General features: G+C 39.0%; 1 protein-coding gene across 1 annotated transcript in view; it reads left to right on the top strand.

Annotated features, from left to right (window-relative positions):
• The window catches only part of LRP1 (LDL receptor related protein 1), a 2,772,300-nt gene that overhangs the window by 1,049,140 nt on the left and 1,695,821 nt on the right, over positions 1-27,339 (top strand). Inside the window, exon 14 of the mRNA XM_044083629.1 lies at positions 10,120-10,309. Coding sequence (XP_043939564.1) covers positions 10,120-10,309 — 190 coding nt within the window. The remainder of the gene's footprint in view (positions 1-10,119; positions 10,310-27,339) is intronic.

Genomic DNA, 27,339 nt, shown 5'->3' with positions numbered 1-27,339 from the left:
AAATGTGGCTATGATGCACTGGAGGCTTCATTTAGATCAGCCATGACTGGCACAGTGATAAGAAGGCATGCATGGCTAAAGGAGCAAGCTCTACCGGATCATGTTAAAGCTAAGTTGCTAGATGCTCCTATGGATAAGACAAGTTTGTTTGGTACACCTGCCCAGCAGGTTATGAAGAAAATGGAAGAAAAGGCAAAATCTGTTCAAACGGTTAAAGATTTCTTGCAGGTTCAACCCACAAGGTTTAGCAGGAACTGGCCTGCCAAAAATTGGTCCTTTCCTGACGCCACAAGATCTCAAAGGGGCAGGAATAGACGTTCCAGAGGCAGAAACCAATCCAGAGGAGGTGCCTACAGAGGACGACAGTGGCAAGGTAACAACAGAGGCACAGACACAACCACTGCCACTACATCAACACAACCACAGTGACTTAACCCTAAATCCGCCTACCAGGGAACAAATAGCAGCTCCTCTAGGCGGAAAGTTAACCTTATTTTCAAAGAACTGGCACTATATAACAAAAGACAAGTGGATTTTACAAACCATAGATCAAGGTTACCGGTTCCACTTCCACACTCTACCAGTCAAAAGAGGAATGCCAAATCTACCTCCAAATCAAAAAACAGAGGCTCTACAACAGATAATGGAGTTAGCAAACATGAGAGCTGTGGAAAGAGTGCCAACAGCAGAGCAAGGAAAGGGTTCTACTCCAGACTATTCCTAGTTCCAAGAAAGGAAAAAGTTGGAGACCAATTCTCGACCTGTCCACCTTAAATACATACATCATTGTCCCAAAATTCAAAATGCTGACCCTACAGCAACTTCTTCCCATGCTGGGCAAGGAGTGTTGGCTGGTAACTCTAGATCTCAAGGAGGCATACCTGCACGTCCCCATTCGACCAATCTGCAGAAGATACCTCAGATTTCTTGCAGGATCAGAGCACTATCAATTCTCAGCATTGCCCTTTGGCTTATCTACTGCGCCCAGCGGATTCACAAAATGCCTGGCATCAGTAATCGCCATTGCAGACTACAGGAATTCAAATTTACCCATACCTGGACGACTGCCTGCTACAAGGGGACAACAAAAGCAAGCTGACAACAGATTTACAAAGGGTCATTTACTTGCTACAAGCACTGGGAAACACAGTCAATTTACAAAAGTCAAGGCTGATACCATCCCAAACAAGGACATTCTTGGGCTGAATTGGACACAGTAAAACAAATGGCATTCCTAACTACAGAAAAACAAAAGAACTCCTCTTTACTTCTTGGCACTAACAAAACTGAACAAGTTAACAGCAAGAAAAGTACTGCAGGCCTTGGGCTTCATGGCATCATGCATAATCTTGGTCCCATTTGCCAGACTACATATGAGAAAACTACAGTGGTACCTAAAGAATTTATGGTCCCAACACAGACACAGCCTAGAAACAGAAATCCCACTAATTCCATGCTTAAAACAGGAGTTCCTATGGTGGGCTCAGGCATGCCAGTCAAACCCAGGCCTACCCTTTCACAGAAGTCAAGCAAGCCAGACCATCACAACAGACGCTTCAGACCTAGGATGGGGGGCCCACATGCTGGACAAATGCGTGCAAGGATTGTGGACACAGGATCAACTTCACCTGCACATCAACCTTAAAGAAATGCTGGCAGTAAAACTGGCAATCCAAAAGTTCAGACCATTTCTCAAAGAGGGCCAGTTGATGATAAGGACAGACAACACCACAGTCATGTGGTACATCAACAAACAGGAAGGCACTCATTCATACCCCCTATGCAGAATGACTTTGGAGCTGTGGACCCTGGCACTCAGCTACAACATCCAGTTACAGGCAATATTTGTACCGGGAAAAGAAAATACTCTAGCAGACATATTAAGCAGAACCACATCGGATGCCCACGAATGGAAGCTGCACCCGGACATCTTCAAGACCATCTCAAAGAAATGGGGAATGCCTCAGATAGATCTATTCGCATCACCTCTCAATCACCAGCTCAAAAAATTCTGCACAAGGACATTCCACCCACTTGCATGGAAAGTGGATTCACTCTCCTTCAGCTGGAAAGGCCTAACAGCATATGCATTCCCACCTCTTCCCTTGATACACAAAGTACTACTAAAAATCAAGGAAGAACGTCCAAGGATAATCCTGATAGCTCCAAACTGGCCAAGACAACACTGGTACCCACTGCTGAGGAGCATGTCTCGGAACAATATGTGGTCAATACCCCTGATGCCTTTGATGTTAACTCAGAACAACTACAGCATCATACATCCAAACCTAAAAACGTTGCAACTGACTGCATGGAACATCACATAGCAGCAGCTAATCCAGAACTTTCCCAAAGAGTTAAAGACATTATTCTTGAAGCACGCAGACCTTCAACAAGAAGGAACTATGCTGGAAAATGGAAAAGGTTTGTCATTTGGAGTACTGAAAGAGGAAAAGATGTGTCAAACATAGATATGCCTAACATTCTGGAGTATCTGGGCGAACTTCTTCATTCAGGCCTGTCCTACTCCTCCATCAAGATACATGCATCAGCTATTTCAGCAGAATACAGCTTTGATCCACCTGTTTTTCGCACCCTTTGCTCAGGCAGTTCCTCAGAGGAATCAAGAATGTAAAACCTCCAAGGAAACCACCATTACCAGCTTGGGACTTAAACTTTGTGCTAGAAAAGTTGACACTATCACCTTTGAACCAGCAGCAACAGCAGACCTACAACACCTGTCATGGAAAACTGCTTTCCTACTGGCAATTACTTCAGCAAGGAGGGTTTCAGAACTACAGGCCTTAATGGCAGTGCAACCCTTCATAATCTTCCACCAAGATAGAGTGTCCATGAGGACTAATCCTACATTTATGCCTAAGGTGGTATCCAGAGTGTCTTTAAACCAGGCAATCCACCTATCTACCTTCTTTCCCAACCCACAAAACAGAGGGGAAAGAATACTGCATACCTTGGATGTACATAGACAGCTACGCTACTACTTGGACAGAACAAAAAGTAGCAGAAAGACTGACCAACTTTTTGTAGCCTATGCAACAGGAAGGGAAGGAAAAGCTATTTCCAAACAGACAATCTCCCAATGGATAGGAAATTGCATACGATTCTGTTACTCCTTCCATGGAAAACCAATTCCACAGAACATAAAACCTCATTCTACAAGGGCAACAGACACTACCACAGCCTTCTTACGAGGAGTGGCAACCAAAGACATTATTGAGGTGGCTACTTGGACCTCCGTGCATACATTTGCCAAGCATTATAATTTGCCTCTATATTCCAGATCCCGAGCAGGGTTTGCCACTGCTGTACTGCAAGGGATCCTAAACACACCATAATCTACTTTTATCCTCCTCCCCTAGTTGGCTATGGTATTCTACCCAGTTGTTATGACTGCAGATGCATCCATGAAGGACATAGTACAGTTTTGTACCTACCATAAATGTAGATGTCCGAACTGGATAGCATCTGCAGTCAGGATTACCCTCCCTCCTTCCCTCTGTGGTACTCCTAGGGTGTTTACCCTCCTAATAGCTAGCTGGTGGGGGGGAGTCTTTTATGGTGTATTTGTTTGTATATATGTACATACATGCTTATTTTTGTGTTTACCTCTATCTTTTTGGAAACATTGGCATCTATCCAAATTTTAGCCTTCAAGAGGGCTACTGGCATCTGGGGCAAGAAACACTGAGGAAAATGGCGTCGGCTGATGCCTTTATACCCGAAGACCAACAGAGATGATGTCGGGTGAAGTGCGACATCAGCCGGACCCGGACTTTGGAATCCGGCCGACTGAAGGGCTGCCTGACGACAGGACAACTCAGTTGTTATGACTGCAGATGCTATCCAGTTCGGACATCTACATTTATGGTAGGTACAAAACTGTACTTTCCTCCTTTTGAACCTACAAACTGTTATTTAAAATTTCTTGCATAGAAGATTGTTTTGTTCATTGCTCTGGCTTCAACTAGATGGATATCAGTACTATAGGCTGTGGTGTGTATGCAGTCCTTTGATCTTTGTAAAGACAGGATGTGTCATAGAATAAAACCTTCTTGTATGCCAAAGGTGGTCTCTGAATTTATTTTTTAACCAGGCCATTCATCCTACTGTGTTATTTCCTGAACCCAAAAACAGAGGAGGAAGAATCTTTCATACTTGGTGTCCACAGACAGTTGTTACATTTTTTACCTGAATAGGACCGAAACTTTTAGGAAATCCAACCAGTTTTGTTTTTGATGGAAAGAAAGGGCAGTATCTAAACCAGTGATGATGAGCCTTTTGGGCTTGACGTGTCAAAAATTTGAAAAATGCCTATCTTAACTCTGCTGGCATGTCCCCCCCAGGGAATAAAAGCAACACAATTCTTTACATATTCATTTATTTAAAAAAATACAGTCCAGTCGTGTGCTGTTATGTATTATAATAACACAAGAAAAATCATAGGTTCATAGGTAGGCCCTAGGGCCTATATAAGCCTAGCCAAAAAGGTACCCTGGCATTCGCCACCCAAGAAATTTATTTTCTTGTGCCCCTGTCAAGCAGAGTCACAGAAGTGATCTCCGGGGTGAATTTCCTATTTCCCATCCAATCATCAAGATTTTTCTTGAAGAGTGCTAATGAGGAGCTCTGTTTGACATAGATAGGTAGTACTCTGGGACAGGAATCTATCCCTCCAGCATGTTCTGTTTATTGTGGTGACAAGGTTTAGGTCCCTAGAGCGTGTAGCTCGGAGGGATTGGAATTTCTTTAAATGGAGCATGTCCAACAGCTCTGAGTTTGACATAGCTTTATATGTTAGGCAGAGATCGCCTCTGAGTAGGCGATATGCGACTGAGTAAAGCTGAGGTTTTTTGAGACTGTCTCCGTAGGGTATCTGAAGCCAGTAATCCTCTTTGTGAGGTGTTTCTGCGACCTTTCCAGTTGTTGTAGATGTTTTGTGAGGTACATACCAAAAGGGGCATTGTACTCTATAATGGGTCTAATGAGTGATGAGTAGAGGGGAACAATGACCTCTTTTTCTCTGGATGAGAAACCTTTTGTAGAAGGATTTCCTGACCACTGTGGCAGTGTGATTATCAAAGGCGAGACTACTGTCCACCTGTGTCCCAAGGTCTCTTATCACACTTTCATTGTTAAGTAGACTACCACCTATGTGGAAGTTCAGGGATACAGAGTTTTTACCAAAGGGGATGACAGTGCACTTTTTGGCATTGAGCTTGAGGCCATGGCTTTGACACTAGGCATCTGTCTCAGTGAGGCCCTTTTGTAGGATGTCCACATCATTAGGAGTTTCGATTATGGCTCCTAGTTTGCAGTCATCTGTGAACTTAGTTAGCCAAAGACCTTCTGTGTTAGCCTGTACTTCAGAGAAGTAGATACCAAACAGGAGAGGACCCAGGACTGAACCCTGTGGTACTCCACTTGTCACTGGTTTGAAGTCAGATTTGAAGTCTGCTACTTTCACAGTGTGGGTTCTGTCAGTAAGCCAGTTGAAAACCCATCTTGTGACATAGGGATTTATACCTAGTTTAGTAAGTTTATCTATAATTCCAGAGTGGGGGGATGGTGTCAAAAGCCTTGGCGAGATCTAGATAGGCTGTGTGAACCACCTTACCCTCATCTGTGGCTTTGGCGACTGCTTCAAAAAGTCTGTCAGGTTAGGAGACATGATCTGCCTTTTACAAACCAGAACTTTGTGGGGTCCAGAGTTTGGAGATTACCTCTGTCTTTGAGTTCCATGATGATACGTTCCATGGCCTTGCAGACCAGGCTCGTCAGGCTAATGGGGCGGTAGTTCTCAGTGTCTGTTGTAGCTCCCACTCCACAAAGGGGGGTGAGGCTATGATTGAACATGGTACTTAGGTGGGGTGCCAGTTCATTCTGTAGTTCGTGTAGAATGCAGCATGGAATGTTGTTAGGTCCCATGGATGCTGTGTTCTTGGCTTTGGAGAGTGAGGTTTTTACCTGTGCAGCCGTGATTACAGGAACTTTGCATTCTCCCGGTATAGAGATGGGCCCTTTAGGGGGTGAGAGGGGGGTAAAGTTAGCACTGAACCTATCTGCCAGTATGTTGGCAATATCAGTTGTTTCTGTATATTTAGTGCCATTGTGCTGTAACTCAGAGCAGATCTGAGTGTTGCCATTGAGATTCTTGACATAGCTATAGAATGCTTTGTGGCTGTCTTTAGAATCAGTGGCTATTTTGTTTTCATAACTAGCTTTGGAGGATTTTATGAGGGATCTCGGCTTCTTACTGAGGCTGATAAGGGAGTTCCTCCAATCATGGGATTTTACTCTGTTTTGCAACAGTTTCTTTCTTTTGTTGTAGAGTTTGTTTATGGCAGAAGACCACCAGATTGCCTTCCTTTTTTTGGAGGATAGCATCTTGGTTCTGTTAGGGATAAGCATGATCCATGCACTCATGTAAGTGCTTATAAAGTGTATTTGTGTAGGATTCAGCAGTCGTACCTCTGTTGTCCATCTGCATGGGTGTCATGAAGTTTACCACTTCTGTCTTAAGCGTGAAGTTGGCTTTGAAAAATTATTTATAGTTGTTTCCCTAATGGGGGGTGGGGTCGTGTTGTGGATTTCTAGGGTGATTAGCTTGTGGTAGGATCTGACCAACGAGGAATTGACCTCTGGTGTGGAACACTGGTCGCCCATGTTGGTAATGACCAGGTCTAGGATATTGCTGCCCCTGGTGGGTGTGTGGATAAGTTGATCCAAGGCGTTGGAATTTATGAATTCCAGAAAACGTTGAGCAAAAAAGTTGGTACATGAGTAGTTTTCCTAGTTAATGGTGGAGTAGTTGAAATCACCCATTGTTAGGGTGTTGGGTTGTACCCTAATATTTTCTAGTGTATCAGTAAAAGAGGTGTGGGAATCCTGGAGCATGGTGGGGGGGAGGGTCTGTAGCAAGCTACAATTTGGATTGCTGTCTTGCCCAGAGTTAGTTGCACTTGGATAACCTCGGCTGCATTATGCTGAGCAGCTAGCTTGGAGGTGTGGACATCCTTAATGAATATGGACACGCCTCCGCCTTTAGTGTTTTGGTCTGGGTTAGGTGGCCGAAAGGTGTGGTATGAATTATAGCCTCGTAATGCAGGGGTGTTCTCTGGAGCTTTGAACCATGTCTCTATCACTGCACAGATGTCGATGTTCTCTATTTTAATCACCCAAAATGTCATGGCATGTCATAGTTTCGCCATCACTGATCTAAACAAACCATTTCCAGATGTCCATTCTAAGAATTGTCAGTGACTTACATTTGAGAAAATGATATGGACACTGATAATTGGGCTTAACTCATTACATCTGAGTGACACCTCCATGTGCGCTTAAAGTTAACTCTTACTGACACCTGTAGGTGTCAAGTATTGTTTGTTCATATTTGCATCAATAATTCCAAAGCCATGCTATGTATAAGGTTGGAAAAGATTTCTTCTTAAAGCTTATACAATGGCAAACTCGACTGCATTAATATTTGACTTCTGTCTAGTGCAGGTAAAGAGATGACTGTTGTTTTTATGATATGATTTTCAAATTTTTCTAAATATCTCAACAACCAAGTAGCACAGACAGAGAACTCCTTAGTCTCATATGAAAGCTCTCAGTTAGATGAATAAAATGCTGCTGACAGAATGTGTGCAATTTGAGTGGTTGCTCAGATATTGTAAGTTGTTTACAAAGTATTACAAACATAATAGTTGCTGTGTTTTCTGTGATTTATTAAATTCAGCTTAAGACCTAGAACCTAAAGAATATCACCCCTGTAAAAATAGTTTGTGATGAAAGTTTTGCCATTTATACTTCTTTCATAACCCCTATGGTTCCAGAGCTATGAACATTTGTTTGAAATGTGAGGACATCATTTGATTCTGTCAAAAGGCTTAGGCTCCACCCATTGGAAAGTTACATTGCAAAATTCCTGAGCTCCATCGGAGTGGGCGAGTTAAAATAGTGCATCAAAAATGACCTTACTTTTAATAGTAATTTTGAATTGAATTGAATATGGACACACTGCATTTCATTTGATTAACATCATTTAATGACTTTTTTTATTGCTGAGCTTTAATAAGTGGAGGGTCGCATATTTCTTGTATTTTTGTTCATTCAATTTCTTTGGTAACTTGGGTGTTGATGAATGTTGGTGTGTCACCCAAAATGTCATGGCATGTCATAGGTTCGCCATCACTAATCTAAACAAACCATTTCCAGATGTCCAGCTTAGGCTGTTCAGTTTTTTGTTATTCTTACCATGGTAAAAGTCCCCCTTGGAAAGTCAAAACACAGTCTGCCAGAGCTGTGGCTACTTCTGCTTTTGAGGCGTTTTGGAGAGGGGTAGACTTGTACCCAAGTCTATACTAGAATACCTTTACTAGGCACTACAAGCTAATCTCAGAGTAGGATTTGTTAAAGATGTTTTACAGGACTTCTCAACTCTGGCCTTACTAAATCCACATGTCCTTAGAGATGTGGCAGTTGCCCCATACAGTTAACGCTACTGCAACAGTGATTTAGTGAAGAGCACAGTACACTTGTATAAGTTAAGTCAGAGGTATAGCTGCCTCTTCCGGCACCTTTTGCTGTCCCTTGATTTGGTTTGTTTTCCTCGACTTTAAGTTGAAGAGGGGGAAAAAACTCCTCTGTTCCTCTTGTCAGACTTAAATGTACTTTCCTGTATGTGTCGCATGCAGCTGCTACAGTTTATGCCATACATTGAATGATAAAAATGATTCATTTCTGACTGCAGATGAATGCCACTTATTCACTGAACATTCATTAATATTTGCATGCCCCCTAACACTTTACGTCCAGGGCAACTACCCCCTTCATCTCACTCTAGCTATGCCTCTGAGTTAATTACCAGTAAAAACAGTGAAATGTTTGAATAGGGCACTGTTGCAGTATTAGCAGCCTCCAACCTTCTTTTTTATTTCTGCTCTTTCTCCGGTGGGGTGGGGTACAATACTTTACCTTTTACCCCTTTGACACGACATTTCATTATGTGCCTTGATTTGACATAATTTAACTAAAGTTTCAGGCTTCAGGGCCCGCTTTTTGACATGAAAGCTTTGATTTTTGGCATGTCTGTACACCCCACTTATACCGGCATGTACTTTTATGCTGATAGCAGACATAGGATGCATGAAAAAAGAGCCCTAAACTTTGTAGATTGGCTGAACATCCTGTATCCTTGGCAAGATGTGTTCCAAATAGCTATGGCTACTGCAACAGTGGTCTATTCAAACATCTGCTGTTATGGTAAGATAACTTATCCATTTGTATCATCTTGTACCATTGTACCATTCATGGCCAGAATCAGTGTGGAGTACTCCGAGCCATTCACCTTGTAAAAATACCTTGTGCATTATCTTGAAGTGGCTTCTCTATATACATACACATTCCCTTGCTTGTTAACCTCCTTAACATTGTGTGTGTGTGTGTGTGTGTGTGTGTGTGTGTGTGTGTGTGTGTGTGTGTGTGTGTGTGTGTGTGCATGTGGGTGTGTCCATGTCGTGTAGGTTGAGCTGCCCCTACCCTCCAACAGTGACGAGCCTCCCCCTTCTCTGCTTTCCATTTTCTTCCCAGAGATGTGGGAGCTGACCAACTAATTTTTCTTCCTGGCAGATCATCTGACAAAAGGGGTCCACTTACTAAATTTTGTCACTAGTGTTTGTCAGTAATCCATTTTGAAAGGCGATATGTTGGGTATCCTGAAAAACAAGACAAGACAAAGTCAACCTTTCCAAGCGTAATGCGATGTATTAACATCAAAGATATATATTTATATATATATATATATATATATATTTATATATATATATATATATATATATATATATATATATATATATATATATATATATATGTGTGTGTGTGTGTGTGAGACTGGACATTAAATCCTTTGTCTTTTATTGACAGTAGAGAGTTTGCTTGTTGCAACAGTATAGCTATTCTTTGGACTGTTTTTCTATCTTTGCTGCACTGCTCATTGTTACATGTCTAATTTTGCTTCTCTGCAGTTTGACTTGGCAAATAATAAAGGTGTAGTGTTCATGTTTCGGAGAACTAATACTGCTTTTTTTTCTTTGATAGGTCATATATGAAGGCAGTGAACTTAACCATGCTTTTGGTCTGTGTCATTATGGTACCAACCTCTTCTGGGCAGAGTACAGGACTGGCAGTATCTACCGTCTTGATCAGTTGACCAAGGTTGTCACTCTGCTAAGAAATGAAAGGCCACCAGTCTTTGAAATCAGGATATATGATGCTCAGCAGCAACAAGGTATCTGTTTTTTTTATGACTTTACAAATTTCTGACAGTTAAACATTACTGTGTTTAGCTCTTAAAAGTATTTTTTGTTACTTGTTGTCTGGTCTTCAGAAATCCTTCTGTAGTCTGAAGGAGAGGTTAACCAAGAAGAGTATCAAACATTACTGTCTTCTTAAGGTTCTCTAGCTCTGTCAGAGCATTGCTGAAGGACAATTTTCTAGTGTGTCTGTTTCTTTCCTTTAAGTCCTGTCTTACTTAAAAGCAATTTTTTGCTAGATTCTAATCTTTTTTGAGCAAACCAGCCTTTAGTTTTCTGCATGTTTATTCTTTGTTGAAACCCACTTCTAGATTTGTATGAAAAAAATGTCTGTGTCTTATTTGCTTTAATGTTTTAGAAATACTATTTTATTGTTTGTAGAGTTACTCAAACAAGTTATAAAGACATTCAGTCCTTACAGGTTTGCAGGTTGTTTCTAAGTGCCTTACATTAGTGATCAAAGCAGATGGTTGTTTCTTTTTCCAGCTTCATTGGGCCCAAGTAATCTTTTTGCTTATGATGAAGGTTGCAGTGAATCTATCACTAAAAACTTGGCTCGTTTCTTTATTTCTTTTGTTTTTTTTTTTTTTAGGGGGGGGGGGGGGCAGAAAAAGTGCACAAATCTCCAAACCAGTCATTTGCCATAAGAGGCTTAAAAACAGTCATATGTAGGTAATAAGACCTTCCAGTTATCCATCAGAATCCACTTGAGCACTGCAGCTATCTGTGTGCATGAGACCTTGAGCTAAACATTTTGTGTACTCCTCTGTAGATCTATACCCAGCCTTCAGCAGTACATTTCAGGAGCCTACTACATTTCTGCCAAGTAGTATTTCTTAAACTTGGTTTTAATTCTTAAACTTTGGTGTTGCCAAATGCTTTCCTTCTCCAGAATGCACCACCAGCCCTCTGTATAGGAAGAGCCTAGAAAGCTAGTGGCAGGGGGATGTCTGCCTCCTTCCCTGACAACCTTTCAGCCATATTTCTGTGAATCATCACATTGTTCTATGATGGCATGTAAAAGCTCAAAACACACCTCACACCAAGAGGTTCCCCAATTCAATTCTCGACTGAGGTGCCTTTTGTGTGTTTTCTCCATGTCCTTCCTGTGTTTGCATGGGTTTCCTCCAGGTATTACATCAGAAAGGTTCCCCCTGCATGTAAGGCAATTGCACAGCTTGGTAAATATGAAATCCAAAAACAACATGTAAGCCAGCAAACTGAGAGGCTAAAAACAAATTTATTAGTTAATGCAGTGCAAAAACAGACCAGTTTCGGCTGGTACACACCACAGCCTTCCTCAGCGTCTGAGGAAGGCTGTGGTGTGTACCAGCCGAAACTGGTCTGTTTGTTTTTGCACTGCATTAACTAATAAATTTGTTTTTAGCCTCACAGTTTGCTGGCTTACATTTTGTTTTTGGATTTCCTCTGGGTGCTCACGTTTCTTTCCACATTCCAAAGAGATACAGTAGGTAGATTGGACACTTTAAATTGGCCATAGGTGTGTGTGTGTGTGTGTGTGTGTGTGTGTGTGTGTGTGTGTGTGTGTGTGTGTGTGTGTGTGTGTGTGTGTGTGTGTGTGTGTGTGTGAATGAATTACCGAGGCAGGGCTTAGCCACCCGGCAGTGTAAAAAGATGATTGTCACTGTTGAAGTGGCACCCCATCCCCATGTGCAAAAATAAAATCAGAAAAAGGGGGTTGTGGATGGATGTAAAAGCTCAAAACTAACATTTGGCACTTACAGAACTGTACCCATAATTCATCAAAATGCTGGAAAATAAATGAGGAAGTCCCTTGTGCTTCTATTACATATACATATATATGCAAAATACACAAATTGCAGAAAGAGAAAGTGAAGTAAACAATATGAAACTTGATTTTCCCTCTCCTCCTGCAGTATATTATATCTTTAAGTTACCACACTAATGTTATGACTGGAGAAATTGTGATTTATTCAGCAACACACCAACAGTCAGATTCCACCAACGCTCTTTATTCAACGATCTGGTACCTCGGCCATTCGCCTTCAAAGGATCACATTACAACTTTCAATATGAGCTCTTTATATATCATAACTAATTGATAAATTAACAATTAGTTTAATTGAGTATCAAAATTTAAAGTGATCTTTGCAACAAAATTAAATAAATCATGACAAATACTTATATTAGTTTATATAAACTGTTATCAAAAAACTTTTCTATCTTATTCTATAATTTTATAATTTTTCTTCCTTTTATAATCAATGAAATACAAATCTTAAATAATTTTTACATCAAAATGAATAAATAAATAAATAATAACATATTATTATAGTCAATATAAACTATTTTCAACCAAATAATTCACTTTCAGTAGATCAACAAGCACATGTAAATTCATTGGTATAAATGTACAAAAATTATACCAAAAACATAATTATATACGAAATACAATAGTTATTGTCCTATATAAATTTCCTATCATAACAAATTGTATCCATATAAATGAATACGAAATAATAACATAATATATCTGTTTATTATTCCCAAAGTTACTAAAATTAAATAACAATATGCATAATATGTGCAAAATTGCTCTCCCAAAGTATAATTAAAGACTCAGCTCCTGATTGAGACCAAATGGTTTCAAAGTTTTATATTTCATTATCATCCTTGTTTCCAATTCTAAAAGTTTAGCTACTATATCATCTCCCTTGTGAATAAAAGGTTTCCCCAGTACACTAAATCTTAGACTATTACTGCAACCATCATGAACGTCCAAAAAATGCTTAGCAACAGGACTAGTGACATTCAAGTTTCTTATATCCTTAAGATGTTCTAGGATCCTAGTTTTGATCATCCTTTTAGTTTGTCCTACATACCAAGTGTCCCTACATGAACAGCCTATTATGTATACTACACTAGTAGATTTGCAATTGAAAAAATGTTTAGAAGTGTGATATATATTATTAATAGTATCAATATTGATTGCTCTATTGCATATACTGCATGAACCACAAGCAAAAGTGCCCACCCTCACAGGGGTAGATATAATATGCTTTACAAAATTATTATTCAAGATTTCTCCTAAATTCTTTCCCCTTCTGAAAGAAAAATTCACTTGGTTGGGAAACAATTCACCAATGTTATCATCTTCACAGATCAAGTACCAAAATTTTCTAACTAATGAGACTAATGTATTAGAAAAAGGGGAAAATTTGGTTATAAAAAACACTTTCTCAGCATTATTTTTTACTCTAATTTCCCTTTTATCAGGATATGTTATGATGTTTTCCCTTCTATCAGCTAATTTTATGTTCTTGATCACACTATCTCTACATTTTAATAGTGTGTTATAATCATATCCTCTATCCAATAGTCTATTAAGTACTATATCTAATTCTCCATCTATATCCTCCTTAACACTGGTATGATCCCGAATTCTTTTGAATTCCCCGTATGGTAGGGCCTTTATTAAATGCTGAGGATGCATACTAGTAGCATGTAAGAACACATTCACTGAGGTTTCCTTCCTGAATGGTTTAAACTCAATTTTATTGTCCTTCTCAAACAAAACTAGATCTAAAAAGTTAATCTTATTTCTATTGGTTTCATATGAAAAATGTAAATTGTGTTCATTTTGATTTAACACTTCAAAAAAATCCATAAATTCACAAATATCTCCCTTGCAAATAAAAATTAAATCGTCTATAAAACGTTTATACAAGATTACTTTGTTCTTGAAAAAATTAGTAGAGTAAATGTATTTTTTCTCAAAGTAATCCATATATATGATGGCATATGCTGGTGCATATGCTGCACCCATTGCTGTACCCTTTACTTGCAGGTAATATGTGTTATTGAAACAGAAATAGCTATGAGTTAAACAAAACTCCAAAAGGGTAATGAGAAAACTAGTTTTAGGTCCCTCACCCATCATGTTTAATATAGATTCCAAACCCCATTTGATGTTAATATTGGTGTATAAAGACTTAATATCTACAGTGACCCAATAATAATCAAAGTTCAATTTCAGATTCACCAGATTATTAATCAAGTCCTGTGTGTTCCTTATGTGAGCTGTTATCTTACATAAGTAGGTCTTCAGTTGCGAGTCCAAAAACAAGTTAACATTTTCCAAGAAAGAACCTATCCCAGAAATAATAGGTCTACCTGGAGGTTCTTCCAAATCTTTATGAATTTTAGGTAGTGCATACATAATCGGTGTTACTGGTTTTTGGACATACAATTTTTTAACATCGGTGTGCGTAAAAAAACCCAAACGCTCACCTTTTTCAAGTAAAAATAACAGCTCATCATTAAAGGACAACATAGGGTCACTGTCCAATTTTCTATATTCATCAGAATTCAACAACAGTCTATTCACCATATTCAAATATTTTATTCTGTCCATTATGACCCAATTACCACCCTTATCAGCAGGTTTGAAAATATATTCATTTTTAACTGATTTCAAAACTTTTAAAGCTTGCCATTCATTCTTATTTAAGTTAAAACATTTCTTATTTTTGCAAAATTCACTAAATAATGCTTCAACTTCCCTTAAGAGAACCTTTTGAAAGGTTGAAATTGCAGGTACAGAAATGTAAGGCATGAAGGTATTTACCCTTTTAAGTTCAGGTAATATTAACCTACCATATCCGGTACAAAAGTCAACATTTTCAACATTTTCATCACTGGATAAGTCATTGTTAACATCCAATAAATTAGGTTCTAACTCATAGTTGTAAATAGACAAATTGCATAAATCATCATCTATTTCTGAATCACTAGATTGTTCATTAATAATAGCAGTGCACATATTAGATCTTTCCTTTTTAAAAAAATGAACTCTTAATAACAATTTTCTAATGAACCGTTTAACATCAAAATAAATATCAGCTAATGATGGGAAGAATGTAGGAACAAACTTACTTCCCTTGTGTAATACACTCTGCATTTCAGAACTCATTACTAAGTTAGACAGGTTAACACAATATAGAGGAAGTCCGTTAGAAACTGCTGTTGACAAACCTTCATTTAAGTTTATTTCTTCCCTTCCTTCCATTCCTCCCATTTCTTCCCTTGCTGTAATCGTCAGTTTGAAAGTTGTCACTGTTGCAGCTGCCAGACCCTGAAGTGACCTCACGATTTACAGTTCTGCTCACCGCCGTTGTTGTTTCAGCAAAAGAAACATTTTTAGAAGTATTACCCTCCGTTGATGAAGCCGAAGACGCTGATAAACCTCTGCGTTTAGAGCTGCTGCTCCAAGTCCTGCCCCTTGACCTGTTACGGGTCTTACGTGTGGGTTCACGTTGCCAATTGAACAAAACGCCGGTTTCATAATCTTTAATGTCACGGATCAGCTTATTTCTTTTGCGCTGCACAATGTCCATTTCTAATTTATTAATTTTGTCATTCAGTGCTGACATTTGGATATCATAATTCAGTTCTGTTGCCAAGCTATTCTGTAAGGTCATGATTTCACTTTTAATTTTTTCATGGTTGCGTTGGTTGCGCTTAATTAATATCTTAAGCCAACCGATAGTACAAGATAATGAGACTTGTTTCCACTCATTAAATAGATCTGTTTCATCCTCAGAAAAAGGGGTAGCTGGCAATTTCTCTACCCGCAAACCCCGTGGTGTAATGTCAAGGCTAATATATTTCTCTAATAAACGAGTATCGAAATATACTGCTATTTCCTTAGACATCAGTTTAGACAGTTCATTGAAACGTTCATCAGCAGCTGTATTGTTACCTCCAATATTCCAGGGATCAAGATGCAAATACCTTTTATCACGCTCACTCAGGAAATTTGAAAACATGAATGAACTAGCTGGACCGCTCTGTTCAGAGCTCGAGCTACGAAGCGACATGTTGAAAAATAAGTAAATGTCCAAAAAAAGGCAAGTGGAAATTTGACTGAAAAAACGAATTCCAACAACAGAAACATACAAAGCCAAGATTGTGATTTATTCTCTCTTCAATATACATTTGTCTAATAATTTCTTCATTTTTAAAATAAGCTGTAGCAACAAACTACAGGTGTTGCAGTGAGGGCTGTTACCTTCCCATTTTTCCAGTTTGATTTTAGCATGTTTGGAAACTGAAATTCTGTTGAACATACCCAGTTTTCAATATGTGTAATTTTTTAAATGTTACATTGATGATTTAATTTTTTATATGGCATAAGAACAAAACGATGTATAAACATTTTTAAAAGATAGCACAAGTTTTCTTAAATTTCTTAAAAGTGACGGATTTATTGTTGATTTTTGAGATATCGCAATCAGCATGAGCATCGTTTCCTCATAATATTAAGTTATTTAGGAAAGTAATTTTTGTGAGCAGTTATCTTCACTTCAACAATTAACATCCATTGAAAATGAAGATTAAGATAAAGTTCAGTTTATTAGAACTTGTAGAATGTGCACTCAAATGTGAAACCTAATGTCTGAAATAAATTTCTTTATTTTTGGCAGAGATTACCTTAAGCATATGTTGGATGAGATAGATAAAAAAGTTTTAAAGGGAAGGGAAATTCTCCCCAATTTTATGGTGTGGCTTTCCAAAACACAGGGAGCATGAAACAAAAGGGATATCAGTCTTTGAAAATAGCGTGGCTATCCCTGTGACTGCTGATTAATATTCAAGTAAAGAAAAGCAATCATAAAGAATTAGAAAATTTTTGAAGGAAACAGTGATTTGACAATGGTCATTGATGACAGACCTCTGCTTAGTAATAAGAAATGTAAGAGTTTAGAATCTCTACCTTTCAATACTGACCCCTTAGTAGTTTTCTTATGACTAATAAACCTAAGCATACATATCTATGTGGAGATTGTAAATATAATGCTAAGAGTGGACCAGTTTTATACTTTGAATTTATACCCGTCTAATACAAGAATAATAGGAGTTTTGAGGTGACTGTACATTATACTTGCAAACTTTGGGTAGTTTCTCTTATGAAATGTTTATGTTCTGCTTTCTATGCAGGCAACACTATCAAAACTTTGTCATGTAGCATTTTCAACATGTGTATGCCCTAGACAAACAAAGGTTTACTAAATGCTTTAGCTAAATATAGAAGAGGGTGAAATTATTTTAAAATAATTGTTTTCTTTGGCATTGATCATGTGGCTGATTCACGACTGGCATTTTAGTTTTGAAAAATGCTAGAAGGACTTGGTCCAAAGTGATTTCAGGAGGGGGAGTTATGAAGAGGACTGCTGTGGGGGAGAGACAGAGAGGAGGGTGAAAGGGATAAAATTGGAAGAGAAGTTGCCTACGAGAATATTAGCTGTGTCTGTTGTGTCAGAGAAGGTGCTACCATTAGAGAAAAGTTAATTGTCTGTTAGTTATAAACATTCTAATGTAGCTGAAAAAGGTCTCCTTGGTTGTCTTTTGAATTACTTGCAATGCTAACTTCATAGGTGGCCTTGCTTTTCATAATGGTAAGAGTAAGGGACTTGGTGGTTTTAAGTCCATTTAGTAATGATGAAATACATGTCTTTTAGAAATAGGAGTTTTTCTCTTTTTCTTTTTTAGAGTTCATTGATGAGTTATTGGTTTAGTTTTAACTTATTATGCTTATGTCAGTGGTGGTGCAGTGGTAGCGTTGTCGCCTCACAGCAAGAGGTTCTACCGTTTGATTCTCGGCTGGAGTGCCTTCTGTGTGCAGTCTGCATGTCCTCCCCATGGTCGAGTGGCTTTCGAAAGACATGCGTGAATGGCCGTGCCTTCATTGAAGGTTGGGTATCGAGCTGGCACCTTGGCACCGTGAAAATCTACTGCCGATCATTAGTGGACCAGAGTTCCGCTGTGGCGACCCCTAACCAGGAAAAGCCGAAGGAACAACATGCTTATGTCAAACTGGTAGAAATGCATCAATACAACTGCCCATGACAGCATAAAATTCATAAGTAGTAGGCTTTGAGGGCAAGGTTTGCTAGGGTAGGTTTTATTGTCAGTTGTGACAATGTATTGAAATGTCTCATAGTCTATTAATGTGTGAATTGTGTTTGTGACGTGGCCCTTTAAGAGCATATCTAGTGTTTGCTAGAGTGCAGCCAGCTTATCTTAGCTTGATAAAGCTCACACACTTTAATTTACTTGACCATTTCATGTTTGTTAGTTCCCGACGCCAGGTCAGATTCTTAGTTAGTATTGAGGCAGATAGCCATGTTTGCATCAAATAGGTTCTTGGTCAAATGTCAACTTTCTGACGAGGTTGGTTCCATCTTGAAGTTGAGTTTAGCTCTCACACTACTTGAACACCCTGTCTTTTGCCCAGATGTTCTTTAGTCTTCTTAACTTTGCCACTGGCATGGCATTTTTCTGGCATTGGCGGATTTCTTGACGCCGACCTAGTGTTCATTGATGCCAGCCTCTAATGTCCGTAATATTGACACAGATTTAGTATTTCTCAGAACCCAACAACTTTCTTGTGCCTTTCAACTCTCTTGGTACTGGCCTTGACTGTCAAGCTCGGTATCTGTATTGTCAGTATGGATGTAAGATTATGCGTATTTTATCCGACTTCGTCCTTGTAGAAGTAATTTAGTCAAGGGTAGCCTCATCATTAATTTCAGTATTGAGCATGTATATGCTTAAAGGTAAGTGCAGAAAATTTAAGTACATAACAAAAGTCTTACAATTTTCCTGATTGTAGCTTCATTCTTGTGATCACTAATGAATAGTAAAAGAAGACTGATGAGAGTTTCCTGTCAAAATTTTAACTCTCCAAAGTCCCATAAGTATCGGAAGTGGAGAGTGAAGATCTTCCATAACATTATTTTGATGAGGACATTTGTATTACTTTAATGATTCCTTTTGGTGGCCACAACATAAAAGCATTTCTGTTGTCTGTAAATGGTCAGAAGCCCTGGTGATGTGAAAAAAGGGCAGAAGATTGCAGGTAAACAACTGCAGAGCAGTTAGTTTTCTGCCAGACATAATTTAGTTAAGTTTGGCAGAGAACTAATTATTTTCAACTGATTAGCAGTTATTGAGTTAAGTAATTAAGGCTTTCTTCCCTAGTGACATCATTATGCCCTAATGAATGTACTTATTAAAAGTGTACACCATGTCTCCATTTTCCACTATTTGCTGGACTTTTACAAAGTAAAATTTTAGATGGAAGACTGTTAAATACAGCTCCCTTTTACCATAAACAGGTGATCACAAGTGCAATGATGCCACTAAAAAATGGCAAGTCTTTTTGTTAAATACTTTAAATTGCTTTGCACTTGAGCTTTAAACTCCTGCCTTCCTGTCCTGCTGTAAGAGCTAAGTCCCAGGAATCAGCACGAGTAACCTTTCTAGGGTATATCTACTTGTAGTTCAATAACCCTTGTTATTATTGTGTTCTGTAACAGCCCATCATCCCTTGCTGCCTTGGCCGTAGGTGGACATAACTCATTAATCTTGCACCATTTTGTATGCCATTCTGTTTCCTTTCCTAATTAAGCTGCAGCTGATTTTCAGATTATGATGTTTTGTATGTTTTTCAGACTTGGTGTCAAAACAGAAAAAGTGTTTTGGAGAAGGACTTTCTTATTTTCTTTCTTTTTTTGTATATGACAGCCATTTAGTGTTCTACAAACTTCTGAAAGTGCTTCCACACTTCCCTGAGTACAACTGTAGGTGGAACTGAAGCATTTATTAGACAATATGTATTTTAAGTGAAATAGATTACTCTGACATTGTACCATTTTGTATAGACTTTTCCTCTGTCCTTTCCTTTTAGGACTGGAAATGAGACTTTAAGAAGTTTGATTCAACTTATGCTACACATTTTGCTCTTCAAGTATGGAAATGGAAACTGAGAAGAAGAAGCTAGTGTTATTGTCAGCTTGGGTAAAAGTAATTTGCTGGTTGCAAAGATATAAACTGTATGGCCTGGATGCCAGCAAAGAAGAAATTTGGAAAATCTGAAAGAAAATCAATTAAGGTGAAGAGAAAATACTGGCTAGGAAGAATGGTGCACCTGTTCAGAAAAAAGCAATTCAATCTTTAGATTTAGTATGACAGATGTCTTCCAGTAATTTAGAGAAAAAATGAATCAAGTGTTCTCGGAGGTTATTAAAATAATAAATGAAACACTAATAGAATGTATCAACTCAAATAAAAGGTTGGAGAAATAGAAGTTTAGTTAGCTATTCCGATAAAACTGCAAAAGGTAAAGATGAGGCTGGCTGAATATGAGACTTCTCAAGAAGAACATTTAAAAATGCTAAGAGTTAGAAGACAGAGCATACAAAGAAAACCTGATATTTTTGCTATACCAGAGAAACTGGAAGGTACAGACTTTATTAATTATATGAATGTATAAATAAGTAGCTGGACTGGTATTCCACAGCAGCATTTAATTGAAAGGGCACATAGAGTGCATGCTCCAAACCTGGCTATGAGAAAGCAGCGAAGATCTATGATAGAAAATATGCAGTCATATCAGCAGCAAGAGTTGATCCTGACAAAACTTGTTAGAAGGGAAAATTATTAAAAATTGTGGGCACCAGAGTGTTTGTGGAAAATGATTATTCACTGTACACCATGCACAAGAGAAAAAAATTATCCCAGCTGTCAAGGAATGTAGAGAAACAGGTGCGAGATTCAAGCTACTGTATCCAGCAGTCTTCAGAATATTTTTTCCTGGAGGATCAAAGACATTTTTTTATGCAGAGCAAGATAATGAGGAAATAAATTTATCCAGCAAAAAGTGAACCAGCAAACGGAAGGGGAGCCTACTTACACTTCTGATGGTAGAGCTCACAAAGAGACGTTGCCAGTTATTAAAGGGGAGACTATAAAGCATTAATCACATTTGTAAAATATGGTTCTGCAAGACATGACTGAGAAACTGGACTTGTTCTGACTTTGTTAAACATTTACCTCACTTTGACATTAACGTTTAGAAAGATACTAAAGTGAGAAAAAGAAGTAACTATATGTAGAACAGTTTTTGTTCTCATTAGTATTTGTATAAACATTTCATGCAGTCAGGGGTATTATATATGTGGGGAGTCTTTTCAGTGATTGTTGTGTGTTAAAGATGCTCAGTAAGAAATATAGGCGTTGCAGTATAAGAACAGAAGAAAGACTGGACATAACCAAATTTAAGTCAATAGTACTGATGATGGAATAGAGGTGTGGGGTGTGAAAGTGCACTAATAATATATGTAGAATTAAAATAGTAATTTTTTTTACACGGGTGTATGTATAGATTAATGTCATTGGTTTAAGTTGTAAATTAGTGGATTTTTGTAAGCAAATAGGCCTGAAAAGTAAGAAAACATGCTGAAAGTCGTGAAAAATGTTAAGTTTCTTCCATCTCCAAAGATATTAGCTTGTTATTTTCGTTAGTAAACGTTGGGCAGTGGGAGACAAATTCTGCAGATGACGGTAGTTGGCCAGGGGAATTCTGCACATTCTCTTCTGAGTAGACTATACAAACATTCCTTCATGTACCTGCAAAGTTGTTAGCTGTATTTCTTTTCCTCATTGCTGACCACCTTTACTTGGAGACGAGCTATGTGTGGGTACAAGCGTTATCATTTTATCTTGAGGGTTCTAAGTGTTCTTTGCTGAGGGAAAAACTAAATTTAAAGTTGTAATGGCAAGCAGCTTAGTGAACAACTAAAGCTTGAAATTAAAGGAAGTGAGTAAGAGACAGTAACCTCCCCAGCAGCCTTAATGCTTTATTGCATTTCATAGTACAGCGTACAAATTAGTTGTATTTATAGATAACCATTTTACTTTATCTTAGAGCTGAATGTTAATATTTTCTGAAAGCATGCAAGATGTTTTTGTATCATGGAGACAAATAGAGGTAAGAAAAGATAGTGTAAGTGGGAACACAGACTGTAACATGCCCTTTAACATGGGCAACCATAATTTTATATTAGATAATGCTTGTGGATGAATCTGTTGATTTGGTGCAGTTGTTCCAGTCTAGAGGGTTAAAAGTCATTTGTTAAAAATTGTATGTATGTTCTAGGTTAATAGGGGATGGGGTGTTCTGAAAATGTGTTTAGCTTTTTGTTGGTAGATTTTTGTTAAAAAAACAGCAAAATAAGCCAGCAAAAAATGAGTAAGAGACCGTAACCTCCCCAGCAAACTTAATACTTTATCGTATTTCATATTACAGTGTGCAATTTAGTTGTATTTAAAGATAACCATTTCACTTTATCTTAGAGATGAATGGTAATATTTTCTGAAAGCATAGAAGATGTTTTTCCATCTTGGAGACAAATAGAGGTAAGAAAAGATAGTGCAAGTGAGAACACAGGCTATAACATGCCTTTTAACATGGGCAACCATAATTTTATATTAGATGATGCTTGTGGATGAATTTCTTGATTTGTGCAGTTGTTCCAATCTGGAGGGTTAAAATTCATTTGTTGAAAATTGTATACATGTTCTAGATTAATAGGGGATGGGGTGTTCTGAAAATGTGTTTAGCTTTTTGTTGGTAGATTTTCATTAAAAAAACAGCAAAATAAGCCAGCAAACTGTGATGCTGAAACCAGTATAGGTAGTTTATTACATGTCATCAAAAGAAATCGGTTTCGGCTAAATTTGTTACTTAGCCTTCCTCAGTGTAACAAGTTTCTTTTATGCATGACATCAAACACAAAAAACAAACTAATTGGTCATATTACAAGAGTTCATTAAGTCCTGGTGGAAAAAGTCCACCCAATTTAATTATCTACTTCTTTTCTTTGGCATCAAGAATAGTATGCCAACCAGCTTTATTTGTTCTGTTGCCCCCAATTTTCTCTATTACCATAAATCTGAAAACAGCTGTAGGATGTATTGAGGAATGTCTATATAATGCACAACTGGGCTTCCTGATCCTCATATCACTGATATGTTCTGATATTCTAATTCTCAGTGGTCTCAAAGTCTAACCCACATAGATTGCTGAGCAATGGCATGCAGCCAAATAGATCACCCAATCACTACTACAGTTGGCAAAAAATCGGACATCAAATACATTTCCAGAATTTTTGCTTGTAAATTGTTTGGATTTCATAATTCTGTTACAATGGCTACAGTGGCCACAGGGAGTACACCCAACAAGAGTATCCCCCATCAAAGTTGTTTGTATACTGGAAGGTGTAAAGATTCTGGACCCTTGTTTATAGTGGCTTAAATGTGAACCCAAATTTCTGCCCCTACGGAATGAAAAATGAAATTTCTCCTGGAGGAATTGTGATAAATTATTGACGGCCAACAAAATGTTCCAGTGCCTTTGTAAACTATTCATGAGTGTATCCGTATGTCCTCCATATGTGGTAACTAACCGGATATCAGAATTGGTAGATGTCCTTCGTGTTTCACTGTTGCAGTCATTACATTTGGGTTATCTGCTTGCAAGTATGTACATTATCATAAATAAGATGTTCATCAACTTAAGCCATAAAAAGGTCTGCATAGATGGGGGCAAAAGATGCTCCCATCGCTATACCTTGTATTACTGTTTGGAATTCTGTAGTAAGGGCTATTATGGTCCATATCTGATCTAAGGAGGAACGAGTCATGTTCGAAGGGAACGTTACATTTTTTGAGTTACTTTTTTGAATTAGTCTATGTTCTTCATATTTCGCTGTTGCAGTCATTGCATTTGGGTAATCTGCTTGCAGGTTGCCCTCAGTCAGCCTGATTAACAAAGTCTTGGGTCCTGCATTGGTTGCTGTCCTTTCTTCCATGACGTCAGGTCATCAGGGGTATAAAACATGCAGCCGTCAACATTACATCAGTCTTTCTTGCCGTGTGGTGCCCGAAGCAGAAGCAGTTCACAAGTGCCGGTCGGCCGACTCCTGAAATTTTCGTTTTCGAGTTTCAGAACCGAAGTCTTCAACTAAAGCTAAGAAACTTTTTCTTGCTCCTTACCGATGTCAGTAAAAGTTAATAATTGCATTACTTGTGGAAAGCAAATACCTCATAAAGATTTTCATTCGTACTGTATTCCTTGCCTAGGCCCTGACCACAACGTGCTTTGCTGTCGGTTTTGTGCTTTATTTAATCAGCGCACTATCCGTCGTCGGTATATGTTTGCCTCTTAGTATTTCGGTTCTCAGTTTAATTATCCAGAAATGTCGGTTAGCCATCCGACTACCGGGATTCTGAAAAAACGCAAAGATAAAGACAGAGACAGGCTGAGGTCCAAAACTGCCAACGACACTTCTCCTAAGCCAGTCGCCAGTTCACTGGTACTCAGTGAGGTCCTTTCGCAGCCCCTGATACCCGCTACGTCTGATTTGCAGGCCTCTACTAAGACCCATTCGGAGTCCGGTATGCTGCGAGATGCTTCAACTATGGAACCCGCGGATGTCTCTACCTTGGATGGGTCCAGAGCCGCTGTGCAGGCAACGGCTTCGGAGGGTGTATTCAGGCCTACGGACTTGCATATTAAATCGATGCCTCCTTCATTACTTAGGCCTAAATCTCGATCCATGTCTAAAAAAAACGACGCCCAGGCCACATGCTCAGGCCTCTATGCCTAAAAAACAAATTATAAGAATGGCTGAAGATCTCATAACTCTAATCAGTGGTAGCCACACCCCCCTCCCCCCCATCCTAAGAAGCCTAGGACTGAGGTTGATTATGAATCTTCTGATCAGGATTCTGTTTTTTCTGACTCTTCTGATGACCTGGATTTGTCCTTACCTACTTATGAGGATTCTGATGCAGAGGACTCTATTCCCTCTGCTTCCCCTCCTGAGGATTTTTCTTTTGGGGAAACCTTACATACTCTAAGGGAGCATTTCCACTGGGAAAACCAGGATTTTTCTGATTCAAAAAATAGGCTTGGGGATTTCCTTCTCCTACCTCAGCATAGGCCTTTAGTTATTCCTCCTGTACTAGACATTGTTTATGATGCCTTCTCGGAATCTAGTTTGGCCAGCGATTCCCTGCCTCCTGCTCCCAGAAAACCTGACAGATACTACATGGTCCCTGAGTCCCACAAGTTCCTTTTCAAAAATCCTATTGCAGATCCAGAGACCATTTCACAGGGGCCCAAGGGCATTAAAGCTTCTACTGCTAAAAATCCTACCCCTTTTGATAGAGACTCCAGGGCGCTGGATAGATGGGGTAAGAAGGTTTACACTTCTGCAACCTTGGCCATTAGGGCTTTAAACTGCCAGTTTCATATGTTAAAATATCAGCAACATGTTATTGGACTGCTTAAACAGCAAATTATGTTGACTGCTGACTGTGTGGAAAATAAAGAATTACAGGATTTAATGCATTCTGCTGAACAAGTTGGAAAGCATACCTTGCAATGTGGTTTTGATTCATTAGAGGCCTCTTGCAGGGCTGCTGTTACTGGGTCTGTGCTCAGAAGGCATGCCTAGTTTAAGGAGCAATCTTTGCCTGATCATGTTAAAACTAAATTGCTGGATGCTCCATTAAATCAGGACCGTTTGTTTGGCAACAAGGCTGAGGAAGTTCTTAAAAAGATGGAAGATAAAGCCAAATCTATGCAAACTGTTAAAAGTTTTTTACAAGTTCAGCCTCCTACATTTAGTAGGCACTGGCCCTCTAAGAATTGGTCCTTTTCAGCCCCTTCCATGTCTTCTCAAGCCAAACCCAGACACAACAAAACCCCCAGGTTTCAGTCCCAGGGGACTCACAGAACTAAGCACTGGAGGGCCTCCACTTCCAAGTCTGGGAATAATAAGACTCCCCCTATGGTAAACTGTCTCAATGACTTCCTTTTAAAATTTCCAAGCACTTATCATCTGACTGCCCCTTTGCGGGGAAAGATTGCTCTTCATGCAAAGAATTGGGAACTCATTACCCAGGACAAATGGGTTTTAAATATAGTGTCCCAGGGATAGAGATTTCACTTCCACACGTTGCCAACACCAAGTGGGTGGCCGGACCTACCCCCAAATCAGTGGGCAGAGGCCCATAAACAAGTACTTTCTCTCTTAAGCATGGGGGCTATTCAACTGGTACCAGAAGAGGAAAAGGGACAAGATTTCTACTAGAGACTTTTCCTGGTACCCAGAAAAGACAATTCATGGCATTATCCTGGACCTGTCTACTCTAAGCACCTTTTTGGAGATTCCAAAATTCAAGATGCTGACTCTTCACCAATTACTTCCTATGCTAGGCAAAGATACCTGGTTGGCAACACTAGATTTAATTACCTAATGTGATGACTGCAGCAGTGAATACACTCCAACATCTACATTTATGGTAAGTGTACACAACTGTACTTTCTGTGGGTTCCAGATAAACATGAAGATTGACACTGATTTCAGAGTTGTGAAGTACTGAAGTAAAGATAGTTCTCTCTCACAGGGAGACATTGAACTTTTGAGGGGGGCAGGGACAGGTCATATGACAAGGCGGGTGGGTTGTATTTGTTATCGTAGCAGGTACTTAAAGTAGCTTTTCTTGTGATGAGTACCTTAGTTACCTTAGTTAGCTGTTCTTTTCTATGGTTTTTGTTGTAATTAAGAATCTATTTGTTTGATACGTTATTTCACTGGTTATAGGGGGTCAGGAAGAGACAAAAAAGGGCACTGCTTTTATGAGATCTGTTTTACATTCAGTACATACCTTTTATTTAAAATGTGGTGTAGTGTGTCTCCATGTCTGTGCACCAGAATGTCTGCAGTTTGACTAAGCTGTTAACTGCTTTCTTTTGGTATGTACCTGTATTACTGTTGACTTGATTAGAACTCCTGTGTGGATGCTCTGTGATTCTCATGGAACTCTAGACCTTCGGTTGTTGTTGTTGTGTCTTTCGGCTTTTCCCGGTTAGGGATCACCACAGCGGAACTCCGGTCCGCTAATGATTGGCAGTAGATTTTTTACATGCAGAGTTGCCGGCCCTGACGCACAGCCTTCAACGAAAGTACGCCCATTCACGCACGTCTCCACACAGAAGGCGCTCTAGCTGAGAATCGAACAGAACAACGTCTTACTGTGAGGTGACAACGCTACCGCAGCACCACCACCGTATTCCTTCTAATTTACTAATTTCTCATTTAGTTTGATG

The sequence above is a fragment of the Protopterus annectens genome, chromosome 9.part0 (genome assembly GCF_019279795.1).
Source record: "Protopterus annectens isolate FY-2018-M chromosome 9.part0, PAN1.0, whole genome shotgun sequence".
In the NCBI taxonomy this organism is placed as follows: Eukaryota; Metazoa; Chordata; order Ceratodontiformes; family Protopteridae; genus Protopterus; species Protopterus annectens.
This window is presented reverse-complemented; position numbering and strand designations above follow the sequence as displayed.